The following is a 25,708-nucleotide window of genomic DNA, read 5'->3' on the forward strand; positions in this document are numbered from 1 at the left end:
ATAAAAATCAGGAAAGGAAACAAAGGAGAGAGATTGAATTGGACAGTAAAAAGCAGGTTGATGTACTGACCGTATGCCCTGGCAGTCCATCTAGCCCAGAGGCCCCGGCTGCTCCTGGAGCACCAGGCTCCCCCTAGAGGAACACAGAGGAAATGGTTGAGGGGAAGGTTTTAGACCTTTAGATGCCTGTAAGTGACCCACCCACATAACATAGCCCTAAATTGGCCCAAAATCTACCTCGTCTGAGTAATCAATGAGTGAGACTTCTGAAAACCTCTTTATCTCAATGAGGAGATTGTAGATGAATTACTCTTTCCTTTATGAATCACATCTACAGTTGGGAATTGTACTAGGGCATAGATGCTTAGTGCTTTGGGAATTGTACTAGGGCATAGATGCTTAGTGCTTTGGGAATTGCTGGTGGTGGGTATGCAGATGATGTACAGTCCCTGAGAGGGTTAAAAAGCAAGATGGCCATCTCTGGCCCTGCCTGTGCACATATGTGTCAGAGAGGAATTCATTGGAAATTAGAAGAATAATAGGAACCACATGGTGGGGAAGTCGGCACTTCCTCTCTGAGGATAAATGGGAACCAGTTGAGTAGGGAGGACGCACCTTTACCGCTACACCAGGAAGCCCGTCCTGCCCGTCTTTGCCCTATGAAGGAGAAACAAAATGGCCGTCAGTATGGGAACCTTTTACAGGTATGTGGAACCACATATTCTAACACACAGAGAGAGGAATACAGAGATAGAGACAGAGAGAGAGAGAGAGAGAGAGAGAGAGTGAGAGAGAGAGATACAGTACAGTGCATTCAGAAAGTATTCAGACCTCTTCACTTTTTCCACAATTTGTTATGTTACAGTCTTATTCTAAAATGAATGCAAAAAAAATATTTTTATTCTCATTCCACACTCTCGATTCAATACCCTATAATGACAAAGCAAACACAAGGTTTTTAAAAATACTTTCCGAATGCACTGTATGCCACAGATTATTTAATTATTAGCGAAGTCCACTTGAAGCCCATCATAAGTATTGTAAGATTTCGATCCTATGATCTTATACACCCTCAGAAATGCCACCAGGGGTCTTTTCATAGTCCCCAAATCCAGAACAAATTCAAGAAAGTGTACAGTATTATATAGAGCCCTTATTGCATGGAACTTCCTTCCATCTCATTTTGCTCAAATAAACAGCAAACCTGGTTTCAAAAAAGAGATAAAGCAACACTTCGCGGCACAACGCCTTTTCCGTATTTGACCTAGATAGTTTGTGTGTATGCACTGATATGTAGGCTACGTGTGCCTTTTTAAAAATGTATGTAGTTCTGTCCTTGAGCTGTTCTTGTCTAATGATGTGCTGTATTATGTTTCATGTTTTGTGTGGACCCCAGGAAGAGGAGCTGCTGCTTTTGCAACAGCTAATGGGGATCCTAATAAAATACCAAATATTGGCGTGCAGTAGGATATGAACAAGGGGCCTTCTAGATAACGAGTGGCGTGCAGTAGGATATGAACAAGGGGCCTTCTAGATAAGCGGTGATGTGCAGTAGGACTGAACAAGGGCCTTCTAGATAACGAGTGGCGTGCAGTAGGATATGAACAAGGGGCCTTCTAGATAAGCGGTGATGTGCAGTAGGACTGAACAAGGGCCTTCTAGATAACGAGTGGCGTGCAGTAGGATATGAACAAGGGGCCTTCTAGATAAGCGGTGATGTGCAGTAGGACTGAACAAGGGCCTTCTAGATAACGAGTGGCGTGCAGTAGGACTGAACAAGGGCCTTCTAGATAACGAGTGGCGTGCAAGTGACTCACACTTCACACCAACGATCTAATACACGTTCACATTTTAACACAAACTAATGTTTGTATATACTAATGTCTAGTATATACAGACTACTGTGTCTAGTATATACAGACTACTGTGTCTAGTATATACAGACTACTGTGTCTAGTATATACAGACTACTGTGTCTAGTATATACAGACTACTGTGTCTAGTATATACAGACTACTGTGTCTAGTATATACAGACTACTGTGTCTAGTATACATGAGAACATCCAAGAGTCACGAAAATACTGCCGATGGCAAGTATATGTTGACCCCCCGATGGCAAGTATACGTTGACCCCCCCGATGGCAAGTATATGTTGACCCCCCGATGGCAAGTATACGATGACCCCCCCGATGGCAAGTATACGATGACCCCCCCCCGATGGCAAGTATACGTTAACCCCCCCTGATGGCAAGTATACGTTGACCCCCCCCGATGGCAAGTATACGTTGACCCCCCCCGATGGCAAGTATACGTTGACCCCCCCGATGGCAAGTATACGTTGACCCCCCCGATGGCAAGTATACGTTGACCCCCGATGGCAAGTATACATTGACCCCCCAATGGCAAGTATACGATGACCCCCGATGGCAAGTATACGTTGACCCCCCGATGGCAAGTATATGTTGACCCCCCGATGGCAAGTATACGTTGACCCCCGATGGCTAGTATACGTTGACCCCCGATGGCAAGTATACGTTGACCCCCCCCCGATGGCAAGTATACGTTGACCCCCCCCCCGATGGCTAGTATACGTTGACCCCCCCCCGATGGCAAGTATACGTTGACCCCCGATGGCAAGTATACGTTGACCCCCGATGGCAAGTATACGTTGACCCCCCCGATGGCAAGTATACGTTGACCCCCCCCCCCCCCGATGGCAAGTATACGTTGACCCCCGATGGCTAGTATACGTTGACCCCCCCCCCGATGGCAAGTATACGTTGACCCCCGATGGCAAGTATACGTTGACCCCCGATGGCAAGTATACGTTGACCCCCCCCCCCCGATGGCAAGTATACGTTGACCCCCGATGGCAAGTATACGTTGACCCCCGCTGGCAAGTATACGTTGACCCCCCCCCCCCGATGGCAAGTATACGTTGCCCCCCGATGGCAAGTATACGTTGACCCCCGATGGCAAGTATACGTTGACCCCCCCCCCGATGGCAAGTATACGTTGACCCCCGATGGCTAGTATACGTTGACCCCCCCGATGTCAAGTATACGTTGACCCCCCGATGGCAAGTATACGTTGACCCCCCGATGGCAAGTACACGTTGACCCCCCCGATGGCAAGTATACGTTGACCCCCGATGGCAAGTATACGTTGACCACCCCGATGGCAAGTATACGTTGACTTTGATGTCAGGTTGAAGTGTGTTTTTTGAGAGTAGCTCCCTTCCATAGTTAGCTTTTACCACAGTCGATGGATATCAATGATGGGACAGGATATTGTATTGAAACATGCCTGATAGGTACATTGAGTAAAGCCACTACGTCAGTGGTAGAAGACGTGAGGGACTACCTTAGGTCCTGGACGGCCAGGTTTGTCAATAGGACCCTGTGGAAAGCACCAGAAAAAAATGATTGTCAGTATTAATCATACTTATTTTCATATTAATATCATACTTATGAGCGAAAGGTTTGAAGTCCCAGCAGCACCATAAGAAACCACTCTTTGTGTTCGAACCTGAATACTTCTGGCCATCACTGCCCCAAAGCCACCCAGTTTCCTAGATCCTTTCATGTCCTGCAAACAACATACAGTCAATGACAACTGATCTGTGCTAATGAACCATCTGGCACAAAATGGCTGCCGGGCATCACTAAGGTGGGTGCTACACATTGGCAGAGAAGTAGAGGTGAAACGAGATGATTTACTATGCCCCAAAATCTGTCCGCATGAGATAAGAATGCAACATACGTCAAATCAAATAAAATGTTATTAGTCACATGCACTGAATACAGTAAATTGCTTACTTACAAACCCCTAACAAACAATGCAGTTAAAAAAAATACGGATAAAAATAAGAAATAAAAGTAACAAGTAATTAAAGAGCAGCAGTAAAATAACAATAGCGAGACTGTATACAGGGGGGTACCGGTACAGAGTCAATGTGTGGGGAACCGGTTAGGTGAGGTAATATGTACATCTAGGTAGAGTTATTAAAGTGACTATGCATAGATGGTAACAATAGAGAGTATCAGCAGTGCAAAAGGGGGGGGGGCAATGCAAATAGTCTGGGAAGCCATTTGATTAGATGTTCAGGAGTCTTATGGCTTGGGGGTAGAAACTGTTTAGAAGCCTCTTGGACCTAGACTTGGCACTCCAGTACCACTTGCCATGCGGTAGCAGAGATAACAGTCTATGACTAGGGTGGCTGGAGTCTGACAATTTTTAGGGCCTTCCTCTGACACCGCCTGGTATAGAGGTCCTGGATTGATGTACTGGGCTGTGCGCACTACCCTCTGTAGTGCCTTGCGGTCGAAGGCCGAGCAGTTGCCATACCAGGCAGTGATGCAACCAGTCAGGATGCTCTTGATGTGGCAGCTGTAGAACCTTTTGAGGATCTGAAGAGCCGTGCCAAATCTTTTCAGTCTCCTGAGGGAGGATAGGTTTGTCGTGCCCTCTTCACGACTGTCTTAGTGTGCTTGGACCACGTTAGTTTGTTGGTGATGTGGACACCAAGGAACTTGAAGCTGTCAACCTGCTCCACTGCAGCCCCGTGGATGAGAATGGGGGTGTGCTTTTCCTGAAGTCCACGATCATCTCCTTTGTCTTGATCACGTTGAGGGAGAGGTTGTTGTCCTGGCACCATATGGCCAGGTCTCTGACCTCTTCCCTATAGGCTGTCTCGTCGTTGTCGGTGATCAGGCCTACCACTGTTGTGTCATCAGCAAACTTAATAACGGTGTTGGAGTCGTGCCTGGCCATGCAGTCATGAGTAAACAGGGAGTACAAGAGGGGACTAGGCACGCACCCATGAGGGGCCCCTGTGTTGAGGATCAGCGTGGCGGATGTGTTGTTACCTACCCTTACCCCCTGGGGGCAGCCTGTCAGGAAGTCCAGGATCCAGTTGCAGAGGGAGGTGTTTAGTCCCAGGGTCCTTAGTTTATTGATGAGCTTTGAGGGCGCTATGGTGTTGAACGCTGAGCTGTAGTCAATGAATAGCATTCTCACATAGGTGTTTCTTTTATCCAGGTTTGAAAGGGCAGTGTGGAGTGCAATAGAGATGGCATCATCTGTGGATCTGTTGGGGCGGTATGCAAATTTGGAGTGGGTCTAGGGTTTCTGGGATAACGGTGTTGATGTGAGCCATGACCAGCCTTTCAAAGCACCTCATGGCTACAGATGTGAGTGCTACGGGTCGGTCGTCATTTAGGCAGGTTACCTTAGTGTTCTTGGGCACAGGCACTATGGTGGTCTGCTTAAAACATGTTGGTATTACAGACTCAGACAGGGAGAGGTTGAAAATGTCAGTGAAGACACTTGCCAGTTGGTCAGCGCATGCTTGCAGTACATGTCCTGGTAATCCGTCTGGCCCCGCGGCCTTGTGAATGTTGACCTGTTTAAAGGTTTTACTCACATCGGCTGCAGAGAGCTTGATCACACAGTCTTCCGGAACAGCTGGTGCTCTCATGCATGTTTTAGTGTTATTTGCCTCGAAGCGAGCATAGAAGTAGTTTAGCTTGTATGGTAGGCTCGTGTCACTGGGCAGCTCTCGGCTGTGTTTCCCTTTATAGTCTGTAATGGTTTGCAAGCCCTGCTACATGCGACGAGCGTCAGAGCCGGTGTATTACGATTCGATCTTAGTCCTGTATTGATGCTTTGCCTGTTAGATGGTTTGTCGGAGGGCATAGCGGGATTTCTTATAAGCTTCCGGGTCAGAGTCCCGCTCCTTGAAAGCGACAGCTCTAGCCTTTAGCTCAGTGCAGATGTTGCCTGTAATCCATGGCTTCTGGTTGGGGTATGTACGCACGGTCCCTGTGGGAACGACGTCATCGATGCACTTATTGATGAAGCCAATGACTGATGTGGTGTACTCCTCAATGCCATCGGAGGAATCCCGGAACATATTCCAGTCTGTGTTAGCAAAACAGTCCTGTAGCTTAGCATCTGCTTCATCTGACCACTTTTTTATTGATCTAGTCACTAGTGCTTCCTGCTTTAATTTTTGCTTGTAAGCAGGAATCAGGAGGATAGAATTATGGTCAGATTTGCCAAATGGAAGGCGAGGGAGAGCTTTGTATGCGTCTCTGTGTGTGGAGTATAGGTGGTTCAGAGTTCTTTTCCCTCTGGTTGCACAATTAACATGCTGATAGAAATTTGGTAAAACTGATTTAAGTTTCCCTGCATTAAAGTCCCCGGCTACTAGGAGCGCCACCTCTAGAGGAGCGTTTTCTTGTTTGCTTATGGTGGAATACAGCTCATTCAATGCTGTCTTAGTTCCAGCCTCAGTCTGTGGTGGTATGTAAACAGCTACGAAATATACAGATGAAAACTCTCTAGGTGGATAGTGTGGTCTATAGCTTATCATGAGATACTCGACCTCAGGCGAGCAATAGCTCGAGACTTGCTTAGAAATCATACACCAGCTGTTATTTACAAAAATACAGTCTGCCGCACCTTGTCATACCAGACGCCGGTGCAGCGTATAACCAGCCAGCTGTATGTGAATAGTGTCGTTGTTCAGCCACGATTCCGTGAAGCATAAGATATTACAGTTTTGAATGTCCTGATGGTAGTTTAATCTTCCACGTAGTTCATCAATTTTATTCTCCAAAGATTGCACGTTTGCTAGCAGAATGGAAGGAAGTGGAGGTTTATTTGATCGCCTACGAATTCTCAGAAAGCAGCCCCGCCCTCCGGCCCCTTTTTCTCTGCCTCCTCTTCATGCAAATCACAGAGATCGGGGCCTGTTCCCGAGAAAGCAGTATATCGTTCGCATCAGACTCGTTAAAGGAAAAAAAAGATTCTGCCAGTCCGTGGTGAGTAATCACAGTTCTGATGTCCAGAAGTTATTTTCGGTCATAAGAGACGGTAGCTGCAATATTATGTACAAAATAAGTAAAAAATAATAAGTTACAAACAACGCAAATAAACAAACAAACAAAAACACAATCGGTTGGGGAAACGTCAGCCTTCTTCTCTGGTGCCATTGTTACATCATGTACAGTATGTTGTTGACCCTCTGACAGACAGGAGAGCTGAGTGAGTGAAATCATACCTCCAGGTCCAAGCTGAAGCCCCGTCCTGGGGGTCCCGGTAGCCCAGGGGGCCCCCTCAGACCCGGCTTCCCCTCTGGTCCCTCTGAGCCGGGCAGACCTGGGAACCCTGCAGCACCTGGCTCCCCCTAGGAGAGAAACACAATGGTTCAGTCCAATAACCTCCTCAAGCAACATTTTTTTGCATATGTGAAGGAACAGGATGGGTCTAAGTATTATGAAGGAGACTCCCACTAAGCCCATTGGAAGGCTAGGTGAAGGCATCACAGTAGCTTAGACCAATCTTTTCCTTCAGATCTGCATCCACTGATTGAGAAGGGACTAGAGGTTGATTTTGGAGCATACAGTCTTCTATTTATTTGGTTCTGGTTATTAGCAGTAATTATCCCTGGCTTCATATGTGGGGACCAGCTGTGTTTGGGATGATTAGTGGTTAAAAGCAGTTGTGGTTTTTAGGGTCACTTCTAGGTTGGGGAGTAATAGATTTCCATGACTCAAACTGTACCTTTGGTCCATGTGTTCCGCTCAGACCCGGCTCACCCTGTCAAAGAAAATCTTTCAATCAAATGAAATCCAATGTTCTTCAAGAAGCCCTATTTCTTTTCTTTATTTAACAATCACTACACAGGATATCAGAGGTCTACATCCATCGGTCGTACCTTCTCTCCTCTCTCGCCAGCTGGACCAGGGTACCCATCATTCCCATCAACCCCCTGGGAAATAGAACAATCACTTAGATCAGATGTGTTTGGGCGTAATGAATTTCTGTCTAGTACGGGATCACAAAGAGGTTCTATTTGGCTGAGAAGTGTCTGATTGGACAGCACAGCAAGACTGTAGATTTATTACACCTGCTAATTTACAAATAATTATCTATTCAGAAGAGCCAGAACTCAATTCATAGTTTCAACGATGACAACTAAGATTAGATCAATGTCCTGTATGTAATCCTTTCACACAGTTAGTGAAAGCCTCATGCATTCCCATGTCAAAAGGCAAGATTTTCCCCAACGATGCAGCTATGGGAGAGACCACGTGAGGATTTTTGTCCAGCTGCAGTCAGAAAGCCATTAGCTCACTGAGTGAAGATTACATTGCTGATTCATGGCTTCTTAACCTTTCCATATGAGACTCTAAAGATCTTTGTCTCCATTGGTCCATTGTTAATGGTCTTATTGTACTTTGTGAATCGTATCGTGAAACAAACTTAAAATGGTTTCTCAACAGATTAGGCGAGAGATCATTGACCTCAGCAATAACATTCTGTAATCTGTCATTCAGGCTGTTAAGCAATACCTCACCCCTGGGAAAGTAGGCATGAACACTGTCAAATCCCATGAAATAGATTGTGACGTGTTGTGAAATCCCTGTCGTTCACGAAAGAGGAGGTTGATTGGAGTACATGTTGGGGTGGATTTGACACACAACAGCCGTATAGTTTGATGAAACAGTCAAACAATCTGTAGCTACAGTATGACAGGCTGTCTGGAGCCAAGCCAAGTAATTAAGTCTCTGTGGGAAGTTAGGAACTGGGAATGCATTATAACAGGGGCAACTGTCAACACTGTCTCGGTACACAAATCCCCTTTAACCACAGATCTAGGATCAGATTAACCAATCAGCTACCTCCGATCCGGGGCTGAAAAAAAGACCTGACTCTGTATCATTGGATAACACCGACTTTGACCTGATCTGTCAAACACGGAGGGTTGGAATTCCCATAGTGCTCTGTGAATCAAGGTCCCTGGCTTTGAGCAGGTGAGATGTCAGAGCTGTGCACATGTTCTAAGGAGGGGAAGGCTAGGCAGCTTCTATTGTGTGGTGCAGGCTCGACCACAGAGAGAGAGAGGGACGAGGGACGCTGGCTGGGATTCTGGTTACCGTTGCAAAGGGGAGCAGACTTGCTTATAAACACAGAGCTCCTTTTACAGCTTGGTTAAAAGGCTGGGTGACACACAGCGCTCCAAAAGAGAACTTCAAAGAGCTGGTATCTAAGTGATGTCACTCCTGTGTTCCTTCTAGATTGAGTAACAAATATGCAACACTAATAAAACGTCCCTTCTTTTTCACATTTACAAACGTGCTTAAGACAGGGTTTTAACCTTCAGTATAGGGGTTATATAATGGTTATATAACCACATCGGTCGTTAACAAAAATTTCAATGCACTTTTTGAAACAGTTAAAAATAAAGCTGTAATATTTAGGCACACGTCATGCCTCCATGCCTCTGTCTACAGCCCTCCTCCCCCAAATCACCACAGGGCATCATCAAAAGCAATACACGTTGTCAAGGCAGCCAGATCGATGTCACCAGGGTCCAGCTCCGTGGTGACCTCACCATGGTGACAGCTACTCTGGGTGCCTCAGTCGTCCGTTCAATCACTCACAAAACATTGGGCCTTCAGAACCTTCTGGGTTTAAGCAAGCAGAAGAAATTGCTGGGTTGTGGGGGAAATATGGGATATTCAAATGGTTTCCAGGAATTTCTTGGTAGAGCTGTGCTAAAAGGTTGCATGAAGGTTGCTACTGGGCTTGACAAACCTTTGGCAGACACCTGGGGGTTTAATTATTTTGATTATCTGGCAGACACCTGGGGGTTTAATTATTTTGATTATCTGGCAGACACCTGGGGGTTTAATTAATTTGATTATCTGGCAGACACCTGGGGGTTTAATTATTTTGATTATCTGGCAGACACCTGGGGGTTTAATTATTTTGATTATCTGGCAGACACCTGGGGGTTTAATTAATTTGATTATCTGGCAGACACCTGGGGGTTTAATTAATTTCATTATCCGGCAGACACCTGGGGGTTTAATTAATTTCATTATCCGGCAGACACCTGGGGGTTTAATTAATTTGATTATTCGGCAGACACCTGGGGGTTTAATTAATTTGATTATCCGGCAGACACCTGGGGGTTTAATTAATTTGATTATCAGGCAGACACCTGGGGGTTTAATTAATTTGATTAACTGGCAGACACCTGGGGTTTAATTAATTTGATTATCAGGCAGACACCTGGGGGTTTAATTAATTTGATTATCCGGCAGACACCTGGGGGTTTATATAATTTGATTATCAGGCAGACACCTGGGGGTTTATATAATTTGATTATCAGGCAGACACCTGGGGGTTTAATTAATTTGATTATCAGGCAGACACCTGGGGGTTTAATTAATTTGATTATCAGGCAGACACCTGGGGGTTTAATTAATTTGATTAACTGGCAGACACCTGGGGTTTAATTCATTTGATTAACTGGCAGACACCTGGGGGTTTAATTAATTTCATTATCAGGCAGACACCTGGGGGTTTAATTAATTTGATTATCTGGCAGACACCTGGGGGTTGAATTAATTTGATTAACTGGCAGACACCTGGGGGTTGAATTAATTTGATTATCTGGCAGACACCTGGGGGTTGAATTAATTTGATTATCTGGCAGACACCTGGGGGTTTAATTAATTTGATTACCTGGCAGACACCTGGGGGTTGAATTAATTTGATTATCAGGCAGACACCTGGGGGTTGAATTAATTTGATTATCTGGCAGACACCTGGGGGTTTAATTAATTTGATTACCTGGCAGACACCTGGGGGTTTAATTAATTTGATTATCTGGCAGACACCTGGGGGTTTAATTATTTTGATTATCTGGACAACGCTTTGTTCTAAGAAATGAATTTGCAAAGCTCACGCACGCACGCACGCACGCACGCACGCACGCACGCACGCAGACACACACACACACATCACAAGACCCAGAACCATCTGCCTTATAGGCCTCTGACAGGACCAGAATATAATACCTATAATACCTAATACCTTGTAAGTAAGCATTTCACTGTAACGTCTACACCTGTTGTATTCGGCCCTTGTGACTAATAAAATTGGATTTGATTTGATGGAGTTTCAGTGATGTGTTTGGTGACTCACAGGCAGTCCAGGTTTACCCATCTCTCCATCCTTCCCATTTTTCCCGGGAGCCCCAGGGGATGCAGAGAGGCCCTCAGATGAACCTGGGGCCCCAGGAAGCCCTGGAGGACCAGGTGGACCAGGAGGACCCTGGATGAAGAAAATAAATCAATAACATTCACGCTAACAAAATAACACGATACATCTGTCATAATGCATAAATGCTAATGCTAACTTATGTGTACCCAAATGGTGTTTGTGGCTATAGTCAGAGAGCAGAACAACAGCAGGTGGATTCTAGAGTTTTGAAAAGGATGACCACTCACTGTCATAATCTCTGTGTCTCCGTCAAAGTACTCAAAGCCTGAGCCGTCCACACCATCCTGCAAACCACAAACGCTTACAATGAATGAATGAACTGATGAATCAACGAAAACAACCAAATCAATCGTCCAACTAATTCTACCATCCATCTATTCACATCCACGTGTGGTTCATTCCACACTACATACCGGGGATCTGGATGAATTGGGTCGACCCGGTGGCCCAGCAGGTCCGGGAGGACCAGGTTTGCCCACTCCAGGATCACCCTTCAGGGGTCAACAACACACACACACAATCCAGGGTCAAGGGTCAAACACAACAACCAAGTACAACAGTGTTTCTCAATCCAATCCTGGGGGACCCTTGTTGGATAATGCACATTTTAGTTCTGGCCCAGCACTAACACACCGGATGTAATTCATCGCCAGCCCTTGATGTAATTCATCGCCAGCCCTTGATGTAATTCATCGCCAGCCCTTGATGTAATTAATCGCCAGTCCTTGATGTAATTAATCGCCAGTCCTTGATGTAATTAATCGCCAGCCCTTGATGTAATTCATCGCCAGTCCTTGATGTAATTAATCGCCAGCCCTTGATGTAATTAATCGTCAGCCCTTGATGTAATTCATCGCCAGCCCTTGATGTAATTCATCGCCAGCCCTTGATGTAATTAATCGCCAGTCCTTGATGTAATTAATCGTCAGCCCTTGATGTAATTAATCGTCAGCCCTTGATGTAATTCATCACCAGTCCTTGATGTAATTCATCACCAGCCCTTGATGTAATTCATCACCAGCCCTTGATGTAATTCATCGCCAGCCCTTGATGTAATTCATCGCCAGCCCTTGATGTTGGTGTTTGGGCCAGAGCAAAACATTTGCAATAAAGTAGAGTACCGCTGAACTATTCATCGATAGTGGAGCTAAAACCTGTAGGCCACTAGAACGTCATATACCGTCTGCAGCAGTGAAAGGAGGTTAGACAGTATGTGATGTTGCACCTTGTCTCCTTTGGGACCAGGATCTCCTGGCAAGCCTGGGAATCCCTGAACTCCAGTTTCTCCCTGTGGTAGGAAACACAGCAAGTGAGGATTATCAACATGAGAAATGGCTGACGGGTTAAAACATATGAAGATATCCACATGGGTCGTGTACAGTTACAGTAGACTGTCTAACAATGATTGGTGGACTGACAGGAGTTGAAGACTGGATTGATGTGTGGCCCTTCCTTCCAGAGTTATATCACTCCATAAAACACAATGTTCAAAAAGATCATCCACCCGGTTCTCACTATAACAGTTATCTAATCCCTCTCTGAAGCACCTTTATGACACACACACACACACACACACGCACACACAGGCACGCGCGCACGCACACACACACGCACAGACACAGGCACGCGCGCACGCACACGCACACGCACACACACAGACACACACACAAAGACACACACACGCACACGCACACACACACACAGACAGACACAGACACGTACACGCACACACACAGAACCCCATACAGATGTATCCCACATGTGTGAGCAGCACCACATATCTCTTCACACAGAGGTCAGGACCTGGGCTTCAGAGTTGATCAAGCCCACAGGTGGGCAGGTGCTCTCGTTTCACCAATCGAAACGCACAGAAGCAGATCAAAGACCCCTAGAGGGACCACCGTAGAAGATCCCCTCTCCATCGCTCATCTCTGACGTCCAGGGACGTGAGTTGTAAATAAACAATGACTCAACTTTCCTCATTTTTGTAAAACATTTCCAAATGACTGCATCCCACTTTCCTCCATAGCTAGCTTAGGGACTGGGTCTGGTGTACACATGTGAGGTATCGGTTGTGTGCGCCTAAAAAGCTGTGGTGTGTTTACAGTGGAATGAGCATATTTGTGTTCTTGAGATAGAGAGAGAGTGTGGGAGTTATTGTATATAGCAGAACAACAGAGTCAAGTCTCTGTTATGTAGTGTGTACTGTAGGGCCTATTGGTTGGAGATTCAGAATAAAACACAATACTGGAACTACTCTGTACATTATTGTATAGAAAAATTGTTTACAGTTTTTTTCAATTGCTAACATGCATTGGTCAAAACTGAAGTCACATTGTCAAAACTCTTCAAAGAGTCAGCGAAACAGAAGTGTATGTGAACCAAACTGTGAATCATTTTAATTCCTTTCACACAAAATGCATTCAATGACCACATTCTCTGAAATCCACAAACAATTTTTTCATTCATACTCCACCACCTGCAAAACTCTGTATTTGCAGCACATGTTTTCAAACGCTAACACAATGTTTCCAAAACTGTTAAAAACACATTCAAAACAGAACGATGGCAAATGTCGTGCATTTCTGCAGTAACCAGATTGAAACATATAGAAAATCTCAGCAGAATGTTTAATCATTCCAAACACAGCTGATTGCCTACCCAAGCGTCCTGTTTTTAGTCTCTTTACCAAACAGACAAAAGAGGACGGCTTCGGAATGATTTAGTTTGGAAACATGGATCAAGGAAGACAGGTTGGTGGGGAAAGAGTGGCAGGGAGAGGGAGAAAGCGTGGAGGACATAGGAGAGGAAGACCAAGAGCGGTGGTCTCTGATGATGATGATGATGTAAACCAGGGTCTCTCTTTGAGAGAGGCCGGTTTAAGGGTGCAACCAAACCTGCAACAGTTGCATCAATAGTACAAATCTTCCGGCAAAACAGCAGGTGAAATAATTGAACTACATATTACAGTACAATACAGTATGTTCACATTTTTACATGTACTGACACTTTGAAATATATTGGTTGTTTAGTTTTTTTCAGTAGGATCCAAAAGGTTGCCTCCCACAGGAGGGAGAGGCAGAATATTATCAGATCTGCAGGAAATTGACATTGTTGACATGGTAATTGGCAAAAATGCTATAAAACTGTGGTAAATTCTGGACAGAGTGCTGGCAGACAATATCACTTTTGGGAATGTGAATACGGTCAGCACAACAACAATTGCCAGAGTCTTAGAGAAACATAAAATAAGGATGAAGCAGTTGTACCCTTTGAGAGAAACAGTGAACGTGTGAAAGAACTCCGGTATCAGTATGTCCAGGTAAGATGTCTGTTCAATAACCAAACAGGATACATACACAGCTATGCATAATGTAAGGTACTGTAAAACTGTGGATTTACTGTATTTTAGAGAGTAATGGAGATGGAAGCCATGCAAACTGTACATACATTCATCTTTGTGGATGAAGCTGGATTCAACCTGGCAAAAACACGCCACAGGAGAAGAAATGTGATTGGACAGAGAGCAACCGTGGATGTCCCAGGCCAGAGAGGAGCTAACATCAATGTGTGCATCACTGTCCAATGATGGTTTGCTGTTACACAAAACACTCATTGGCCCCTACAATACAGAGAGGCTCATTTATTTTCTGGATGACCTGCATAATGGACTTGTGCCAGCGGAGGAGAGCGGGGCAAGAAACTCCCCTACCTTCGTTGTTGTGTGGGATAATGTGGCATTCCACCACTCTGCTGCAGTCACAGACTGGTTTACTGCACATCCCAGGATGTCAGTACTATTCCTGCCTCCATACTCCCCCTTCCTAAACCCCATAGAGGAGTTTTTCTCTGCGTGGAGGTGGAAGGTTTATGACCACCATCCACATGACCAGATGACCTTACTGGATGCCATGAATGTGGGGTGTGGAGACACTTCTCCTGAAGACTGCCAGGGTGTGGAGACACTTCTCCTGAAGACTGCCAGGGTGTGGAGACACTTCTCCTGAAGACTGTCAGGGTGTGTAGACACTTCTCCTGAAGACTGTCAGGGTGTGGAGACACTTCTCCTGAAGACTGCCAGGGTGTGGAGACACTTCTCCTGAAGACTGCCAGGGTGTGGAGACACTTCTCCTGAAGACTGTCAGGGTGTGGAGACACTTCTCCTGGAGACTGCCAGGGTGTGGAGACACTTCTCCTGAAGACTGCCAGGGTGTGGAGACACTTCTCCTGAAGACTGCCAGGGTGTGGAGACACTTCTCCTGAAGACTGCCAGGGTGTGGAGACACTTCTCCTGAAGACTGCCAGGGTTGGATTAGACATTCCACAAGATACTTTACAAGATGCATCGCCAGAGAAGACATAAGATATGATGTTGATGAGAACTTGTGGCCAAATGCAGGAGAGAGGGAGAACTAGAACCCTCACAGTGCTGTTCAGTATGAGTGATTTTACTAGACATGTTGATGAGATCTAGAACCCTCACAGTACTGTACAGTATGAGTGATTATACTATACATGTTGATGAGAACCCTCACAGTACTGTACAGTATGAGTGATTATACTAGACATGTTGATGAGAACCCTCACAGTACTGTACAGTATGAGTGATTATACTAGACATGTTGTTGAGAACTAGAACCCTCACAGTACTGTACAGTATGAGTGATTATACTATACATGTTGATGAGAACTAGAACCCTCACAGTACTGTACAGTATGAGTGATTATACTAGACATGTTGTTGAGAACTAGAACCCTCACAGTACTGTACAGTATGAGTGGTTATACTATACATGTTGATGAGAACCAGAACCCTCACAGTACTGTACAGTATGAGTGATTATACTATACATGTTGATGAGAACCCTCACAGTACTGTACAGTATGAGTGATTATACTATACATGTTGATGAGATCTAGAACCTTCACAGTACTGTACAGTATGAGTGATTATACTATACATGTTGATGAGAACTAGAACCCTCACAGTACTGTACAGTATGAGTGATTATACTATACATGTTGATGAGATCTAGAACCCTCACAGTACTGTACAGTATGAGTGATTATACTATACATGTTGATGAGATCTAGAACCCTCACAGTACTGTACAGTATGAGTGATTATACTATACATGTTGATGAGAACCAGAACCCTCACAGTACTGTACAGTATGAGTGATTATACTAGACATGTTGATGAGAACCAGAACCCTCACAGTACTGTACAGTATGAGTGATTATACTATACATGTTGATGAGAACCCTGACAGTACTGTACAGTATGAGTGATTATACTATACATGTTGATGAGAACTAGAACCCTCACAGTACTGTACAGTATGAGTGATTATACTATACATGTTGATGAGAACCCTGACAGTACTGTACAGTATGAGTGATTATACTATACATGTTGATGAGAACTAGAACCCTCACAGTACTGTACAGTATGAGTGATTATACTATACATGTTGATGAGAGCTAGAACCCTCACAGTACTCTACAGTATGAGTGATTATACTATACATGTTGATGAGAACTAGAACCCTCACAGTACTGTACAGTATGAGTGATTATACTATACATGTTGATGAGAACTAGAACACTCACAGTACTGTACAGTATGAGTGATTATACTGTACATGTTGATTAGTACTAGAACCCTCACAGTACTGTACAGTATGAGTGATTATACTATACATGTTGATGAGAACTAGAACCCTCACAGTACTGTACAGTATGAGTGATTATACTATACATGTTGATGAGAACCCTCACAGTACTGTACAGTATGAGTGATTATACTAGACATGTTGATGAGAACCCTCACAGTACTGTACAGTATGAGTGATTATACTATACATGTTGATGAGAACCCTCACAGTACTGTACAGTATGAGTGATTATACTAGACATGTTGATGAGAACTAGAACCCTCACAGTACTGTACAGTATGAGTGATTATACTATACATGTTGATGAGAACCCTCACAGTACTGTACAGTATGAGTGATTATACTAGACATGTTGATGAGAACCCTCACAGTACTGTACAGTATGAGTGATTATACTATACATGTTGATGAGAACCCTCACAGTACTGTACAGTATGAGTGATTATACTAGACATGTTGATGAGAACTAGAACCCTCACAGTACTGTACAGTATGAGTGATTATACTATACATGTTGATGAGAACCCTCACAGTACTGTACAGTATGAGTGATTATACTATACATGTTGATGAGAACCCTCACAGTACTGTACAGTATGAGTGATTATACTATACATGTTGATGAGAACCCTCACAGTACTGTACAGTATGAGTGATTATACTATACATGTTGATGAGAACCCTCACAGTACTGTACAGTATGAGTGATTATACTATACATGTTGATGAGAACCCTCACAGTACTGTACAGTATGAGTGATTATACTATACATGTTGATGAGAACTAGAACCCTCACAGTACTGTACAGTATGAGTGATTATACTATACATGTTGATGAGAACTAGAACCCTCACAGTACTGTACAGTATGAGTGATTATACTATACATGTTGATGAGATCTAGAACCCTCACAGTACTGTACAGTATGAGTGATTATACTATACATGTTGATGAGAACTAGAACCTTCACAGTACTGTACAGTATGAGTGATTATACTATACATGTTGATGAGATCTAGAACCTTCACAGTACTGTACAGTATGAGTGATTATACTATACATGTTGATGAGAACTAGAACCCTCACAGTACTGTACAGTATGAGTGATTATATTATACATGTTGATGAGAACCAGAACCCTCACAGTACTGTACAGTATGAGTGATTATACTATACATGTTGATGAGAACCAGAACCCTCACAGTACTGTACAGTATGAGTGATTATACTAGACATATTGATGAGAACCAGAACCCTCACAGTACTGTACAGTATGAGTGATTATACTATACATGTTGATGAGAACCCTGACAGTACTGTACAGTATGAGTGAATATACTAGACATGTTGATGAGAACTAGAACCCTCACAGTACTGTACAGTATGAGTGATTATACTAGACATGTTGATGAGAACTAGAACCCTCACAGTACTGTACAGTATGAGTGATTATACTATACATGTTGATGAGAACCCTGACAGTACTGTACAGTATGAGTGATTATACTATACATGTTGATGAGAACCCTCACAGTACTGTACAGTATGAGTGATTATACTAGACATGTTGATGAGAACTAGAACCCTCACAGTACTGTACAGTATGAGTGATTATACTATACATGTTGATGAGAACCCTGACAGTACTGTACAGTATGAGTGATTATACTATACATGTTGATGAGAACTAGAACCCTCACAGTACTCTACAGTATGAGTGATTATACTATACATGTTGATGAGAACTAGAACCCTCACAGTACTGTACAGTATGAGTGATTATACTATACATGTTGATGAGAACTAGAACACTCACAGTACTGTACAGTATGAGTGATTATACTGTACATGTTGATTAGAACTAGAACCCTCACAGTACTGTACAGTATGAGTGATTATACTATACATGTTGATGAGAACTAGAACCCTCACAGTACTGTACAGTATGAGTGATTATACTATACATGTTGATGAGAACCCTCACAGTACTGTACAGTATGAGTGATTATACTAGACATGTTGATGAGAACCCTCACAGTACTGTACAGTATGAGTGATTATACTATACATGTTGATGAGAACCCTCACAGTACTGTACAGTATGAGTGATTATACTAGACATGTTGATGAGAACTAGAACCCTCACAGTACTGTACAGTATGAGTGATTATACTATACATGTTGATGAGAACCAGAACCCTCACAGTACTGTAGAGTATGAGTGATTATACTATACATGTTGATGAGAACCCTCACAGTACTGTACAGTATGAGTGATTATACTACACATGTTGATGAGAACTAGAACCCTCACAGTACTGTACAGTATGAGTGATTATACTAGACATGTTGATGAGGACTAGAACCCTCACAGCACTGTACAGTATGAGTGATTATACTATACATGTTGATGAGAACTAGAACCCTCACAGTACTGTACAGTATGAGTGATTATACTATACATGTTGATGAGAACCCTCACAGTACTGTACAGTATGAGTGATTATACTATACATGATGAGAACTAGAACCTTCACAGTACTGTACAGTATGAGTGATTATACTATACATGTTGATGAGAACCCTCACAGTACTGTACAGTATGAGTGATTATATTATACATGTTGATGAGAACCAGAACCCTCACAGTACTGTACAGTATGAGTGATTATACTATACATGTTGATGAGAACCAGAACCCTCACAGTACTGTACAGTATGAGTGATTATACTAGACATATTGATGAGAACCAGAACCCTCACAGTACTGTACAGTATGAGTGATTATACTATACATGTTGATGAGAACCCTGACAGTACTGTACAGTATGAGTGATTATACTAGACATGTTGATGAGAACTAGAACCCTCACAGTACTGTACAGTATGAGTGATTATACTAGACATGTTGATGAGAACTAGAACCCTCACAGTACTGTACAGTATGAGTGATTATACTATACATGTTGATGAGAACCCTGACAGTACTGTACAGTATGAGTGATTATACTATACATGTTGATGAGAACCCTCACAGTACTGTACAGTATGAGTGATTATACTAGACATGTTGATGAGAACTAGAACCCTCACAGTACTGTACAGTATGAGTGATTATACTATACATGTTGATGAGAACCCTGACAGTACTGTACAGTATGAGTGATTATACTATACATGTTGATGAGAACTAGAACCCTCACAGTACTCTACAGTATGAGTGATTATACTATACATGTTGATGAGAACTAGAACCCTCACAGTACTGTACAGTATGAGTGATTATACTATACATGTTGATGAGAACTAGAACACTCACAGTACTGTACAGTATGAGTGATTATACTGTACATGTTGATTAGAACTAGAACCCTCACAGTACTGTACAGTATGAGTGATTATACTATACATGTTGATGAGAACTAGAACCCTCACAGTACTGTACAGTATGAGTGATTATACTATACATGTTGATGAGAACCAGAACCCTCACAGTACTGTAGAGTATGAGTGATTATACTATACATGTTGATGAGAACCCTCACAGTACTGTACAGTATGAGTGATTATACTACACATGTTGATGAGAACTAGAACCCTCACAGTACTGTACAGTATGAGTGATTATACTAGACATGTTGATGAGGACTAGAACCCTCACAGCACTGTACAGTATGAGTGATTATACTATACATGTTGATGAGAACTAGAACCCTCACAGTACTGTACAGTATGAGTGATTATACTATACATGTTGATGAGAACCCTCACAGTACTGTACAGTATGAGTGATTATACTATACATGATGAGAACTAGAACCTTCACAGTACTGTACAGTATGAGTGATTATACTATACATGTTGATGAGAACCCTCACAGTACTGTACAGTATGAGTGATTATATTATACATGTTGATGAGAACCAGAACCCTCACAGTACTGTACAGTATGAGTGATTATACTATACATGTTGATGAGAACCAGAACCCTCACAGTACTGTACAGTATGAGTGATTATACTAGACATATTGATGAGAACCAGAACCCTCACAGTACTGTACAGTATGAGTGATTATACTATACATGTTGATGAGAACCCTGACAGTACTGTACAGTATGAGTGATTATACTAGACATGTTGATGAGAACTAGAACCCTCACAGTACTGTACAGTATGAGTGATTATACTAGACATGTTGATGAGAACTAGAACCCTCACAGTACTGTACAGTATGAGTGATTATACTATACATGTTGATGAGAACCCTGACAGTACTGTACAGTATGAGTGATTATACTATACATGTTGATGAGAACCCTCACAGTACTGTACAGTATGAGTGATTATACTAGACATGTTGATGAGAACTAGAACCCTCACAGTACTGTACAGTATGAGTGATTATACTATACATGTTGATGAGAACCCTGACAGTACTGTACAGTATGAGTGATTATACTATACATGTTGATGAGAACTAGAACCCTCACAGTACTCTACAGTATGAGTGATTATACTATACATGTTGATGAGAACTAGAACCCTCACAGTACTGTACAGTATGAGTGATTATACTAGACATGTTGTTGAGAACTAGAACCCTCACAGTACTGTACAGTATGAGTGATTATACTATACATGTTGATGAGAACTAGAACCCTCACAGTACTGTACAGTATGAGTGATTATACTAGACATGTTGTTGAGAACTAGAACCCTCACAGTACTGTACAGTATGAGTGGTTATACTATACATGTTGATGAGAACCAGAACCCTCACAGTACTGTACAGTATGAGTGATTATACTATACATGTTGATGAGAACCCTCACAGTACTGTACAGTATGAGTGATTATACTATACATGTTGATGAGATCTAGAACCTTCACAGTACTGTACAGTATGAGTGATTATACTATACATGTTGATGAGAACTAGAACCCTCACAGTACTGTACAGTATGAGTGATTATACTATACATGTTGATGAGATCTAGAACCCTCACAGTACTGTACAGTATGAGTGATTATACTATACATGTTGATGAGATCTAGAACCCTCACAGTACTGTACAGTATGAGTGATTATACTATACATGTTGATGAGAACCAGAACCCTCACAGTACTGTACAGTATGAGTGATTATACTAGACATGTTGATGAGAACCAGAACCCTCACAGTACTGTACAGTATGAGTGATTATACTATACATGTTGATGAGAACCCTGACAGTACTGTACAGTATGAGTGATTATACTATACATGTTGATGAGAACTAGAACCCTCACAGTACTGTACAGTATGAGTGATTATACTATACATGTTGATGAGAACCCTGACAGTACTGTACAGTATGAGTGATTATACTATACATGTTGATGAGAACTAGAACCCTCACAGTACTGTACAGTATGAGTGATTATACTATACATGTTGATGAGAGCTAGAACCCTCACAGTACTCTACAGTATGAGTGATTATACTATACATGTTGATGAGAACTAGAACCCTCACAGTACTGTACAGTATGAGTGATTATACTATACATGTTGATGAGAACTAGAACACTCACAGTACTGTACAGTATGAGTGATTATACTGTACATGTTGATTAGAACTAGAACCCTCACAGTACTGTACAGTATGAGTGATTATACTATACATGTTGATGAGAACTAGAACCCTCACAGTACTGTACAGTATGAGTGATTATACTATACATGTTGATGAGAACCCTCACAGTACTGTACAGTATGAGTGATTATACTAGACATGTTGATGAGAACCCTCACAGTACTGTACAGTATGAGTGATTATACTATACATGTTGATGAGAACCCTCACAGTACTGTACAGTATGAGTGATTATACTAGACATGTTGATGAGAACTAGAACCCTCACAGTACTGTACAGTATGAGTGATTATACTATACATGTTGATGAGAACCCTCACAGTACTGTACAGTATGAGTGATTATACTATACATGTTGATGAGAACCCTCACAGTACTGTACAGTATGAGTGATTATACTATACATGTTGATGAGAACCCTCACAGTACTGTACAGTATGAGTGATTATACTATACATGTTGATGAGAACCCTCACAGTACTGTACAGTATGAGTGATTATACTATACATGTTGATGAGAACCCTCACAGTACTGTACAGTATGAGTGATTATACTATACATGTTGATGAGAACTAGAACCCTCACAGTACTGTACAGTATGAGTGATTATACTATACATGTTGATGAGAACTAGAACCCTCACAGTACTGTACAGTATGAGTGATTATACTATACATGTTGATGAGATCTAGAACCCTCACAGTACTGTACAGTATGAGTGATTATACTATACATGTTGATGAGAACTAGAACCTTCACAGTACTGTACAGTATGAGTGATTATACTATACATGTTGATGAGATCTAGAACCTTCACAGTACTGTACAGTATGAGTGATTATACTATACATGTTGATGAGAACTAGAACCCTCACAGTACTGTACAGTATGAGTGATTATATTATACATGTTGATGAGAACCAGAACCCTCACAGTACTGTACAGTATGAGTGATTATACTATACATGTTGATGAGAACCAGAACCCTCACAGTACTGTACAGTATGAGTGATTATACTAGACATATTGATGAGAACCAGAACCCTCACAGTACTGTACAGTATGAGTGATTATACTATACATGTTGATGAGAACCCTGACAGTACTGTACAGTATGAGTGAATATACTAGACATGTTGATGAGAACTAGAACCCTCACAGTACTGTACAGTATGAGTGATTATACTAGACATGTTGATGAGAACTAGAACCCTCACAGTACTGTACAGTATGAGTGATTATACTATACATGTTGATGAGAACCCTGACAGTACTGTACAGTATGAGTGATTATACTATACATGTTGATGAGAACCCTCACAGTACTGTACAGTATGAGTGATTATACTAGACATGTTGATGAGAACTAGAACCCTCACAGTACTGTACAGTATGAGTGATTATACTATACATGTTGATGAGAACCCTGACAGTACTGTACAGTATGAGTGATTATACTATACATGTTGATGAGAACTAGAACCCTCACAGTACTCTACAGTATGAGTGATTATACTATACATGTTGATGAGAACTAGAACCCTCACAGTACTGTACAGTATGAGTGATTATACTATACATGTTGATGAGAACTAGAACACTCACAGTACTGTACAGTATGAGTGATTATACTGTACATGTTGATTAGAACTAGAACCCTCACAGTACTGTACAGTATGAGTGATTATACTATACATGTTGATGAGAACTAGAACCCTCACAGTACTGTACAGTATGAGTGATTATACTATACATGTTGATGAGAACCCTCACAGTACTGTACAGTATGAGTGATTATACTAGACATGTTGATGAGAACCCTCACAGTACTGTACAGTATGAGTGATTATACTATACATGTTGATGAGAACCCTCACAGTACTGTACAGTATGAGTGATTATACTAGACATGTTGATGAGAACTAGAACCCTCACAGTACTGTACAGTATGAGTGATTATACTATACATGTTGATGAGAACCCTCACAGTACTGTACAGTATGAGTGATTATACTATACATGTTGATGAGAACCAGAACCCTCACAGTACTGTAGAGTATGAGTGATTATACTATACATGTTGATGAGAACCCTCACAGTACTGTACAGTATGAGTGATTATACTACACATGTTGATGAGAACTAGAACCCTCACAGTACTGTACAGTATGAGTGATTATACTAGACATGTTGATGAGGACTAGAACCCTCACAGCACTGTACAGTATGAGTGATTATACTATACATGTTGATGAGAACTAGAACCCTCACAGTACTGTACAGTATGAGTGATTATACTATACATGTTGATGAGAACCCTCACAGTACTGTACAGTATGAGTGATTATACTATACATGATGAGAACTAGAACCTTCACAGTACTGTACAGTATGAGTGATTATACTATACATGTTGATGAGAACCCTCACAGTACTGTACAGTATGAGTGATTATATTATACATGTTGATGAGAACCAGAACCCTCACAGTACTGTACAGTATGAGTGATTATACTATACATGTTGATGAGAACCAGAACCCTCACAGTACTGTACAGTATGAGTGATTATACTAGACATATTGATGAGAACCAGAACCCTCACAGTACTGTACAGTATGAGTGATTATACTATACATGTTGATGAGAACCCTGACAGTACTGTACAGTATGAGTGATTATACTAGACATGTTGATGAGAACTAGAACCCTCACAGTACTGTACAGTATGAGTGATTATACTAGACATGTTGATGAGAACTAGAACCCTCACAGTACTGTACAGTATGAGTGATTATACTATACATGTTGATGAGAACCCTGACAGTACTGTACAGTATGAGTGATTATACTATACATGTTGATGAGAACCCTCACAGTACTGTACAGTATGAGTGATTATACTAGACATGTTGATGAGAACTAGAACCCTCACAGTACTGTACAGTATGAGTGATTATACTATACATGTTGATGAGAACCCTGACAGTACTGTACAGTATGAGTGATTATACTATACATGTTGATGAGAACTAGAACCCTCACAGTACTCTACAGTATGAGTGATTATACTATACATGTTGATGAGAACTAGAACCCTCACAGTACTGTACAGTATGAGTGATTATACTATACATGTTGATGAGAACTAGAACACTCACAGTACTGTACAGTATGAGTGATTATACTGTACATGTTGATTAGAACTAGAACCCTCACAGTACTGTACAGTATGAGTGATTATACTATACATGTTGATGAGAACTAGAACCCTCACAGTACTGTACAGTATGAGTGATTATACTATA

General features: G+C 42.1%; 1 protein-coding gene across 1 annotated transcript in view; it reads right to left on the minus strand.

Moving 5' to 3' along the window:
* LOC115149450 (collagen alpha-1(XVIII) chain-like) overlaps nucleotides 1-25,708 on the minus strand; it is a 113,920-nt gene that overhangs the window by 19,591 nt on the left and 68,621 nt on the right. Inside the window, exons 10-20 of the mRNA XM_029692321.1 lie at nucleotides 12,309-12,371; nucleotides 11,497-11,574; nucleotides 11,311-11,367; nucleotides 11,006-11,134; nucleotides 7,725-7,778; nucleotides 7,571-7,606; nucleotides 7,068-7,193; nucleotides 3,530-3,589; nucleotides 3,365-3,400; nucleotides 616-657; nucleotides 71-133 (exon numbers count right to left, since the gene is read on the minus strand). Coding sequence (XP_029548181.1) covers nucleotides 71-133; nucleotides 616-657; nucleotides 3,365-3,400; nucleotides 3,530-3,589; nucleotides 7,068-7,193; nucleotides 7,571-7,606; nucleotides 7,725-7,778; nucleotides 11,006-11,134; nucleotides 11,311-11,367; nucleotides 11,497-11,574; nucleotides 12,309-12,371 — 744 coding nt within the window. The remainder of the gene's footprint in view (nucleotides 1-70; nucleotides 134-615; nucleotides 658-3,364; nucleotides 3,401-3,529; nucleotides 3,590-7,067; nucleotides 7,194-7,570; nucleotides 7,607-7,724; nucleotides 7,779-11,005; nucleotides 11,135-11,310; nucleotides 11,368-11,496; nucleotides 11,575-12,308; nucleotides 12,372-25,708) is intronic.

Source organism: Salmo trutta, chromosome 2 (assembly GCF_901001165.1).
Source record: "Salmo trutta chromosome 2, fSalTru1.1, whole genome shotgun sequence".
Taxonomy (NCBI): Eukaryota; Metazoa; Chordata; class Actinopteri; order Salmoniformes; family Salmonidae; genus Salmo; species Salmo trutta.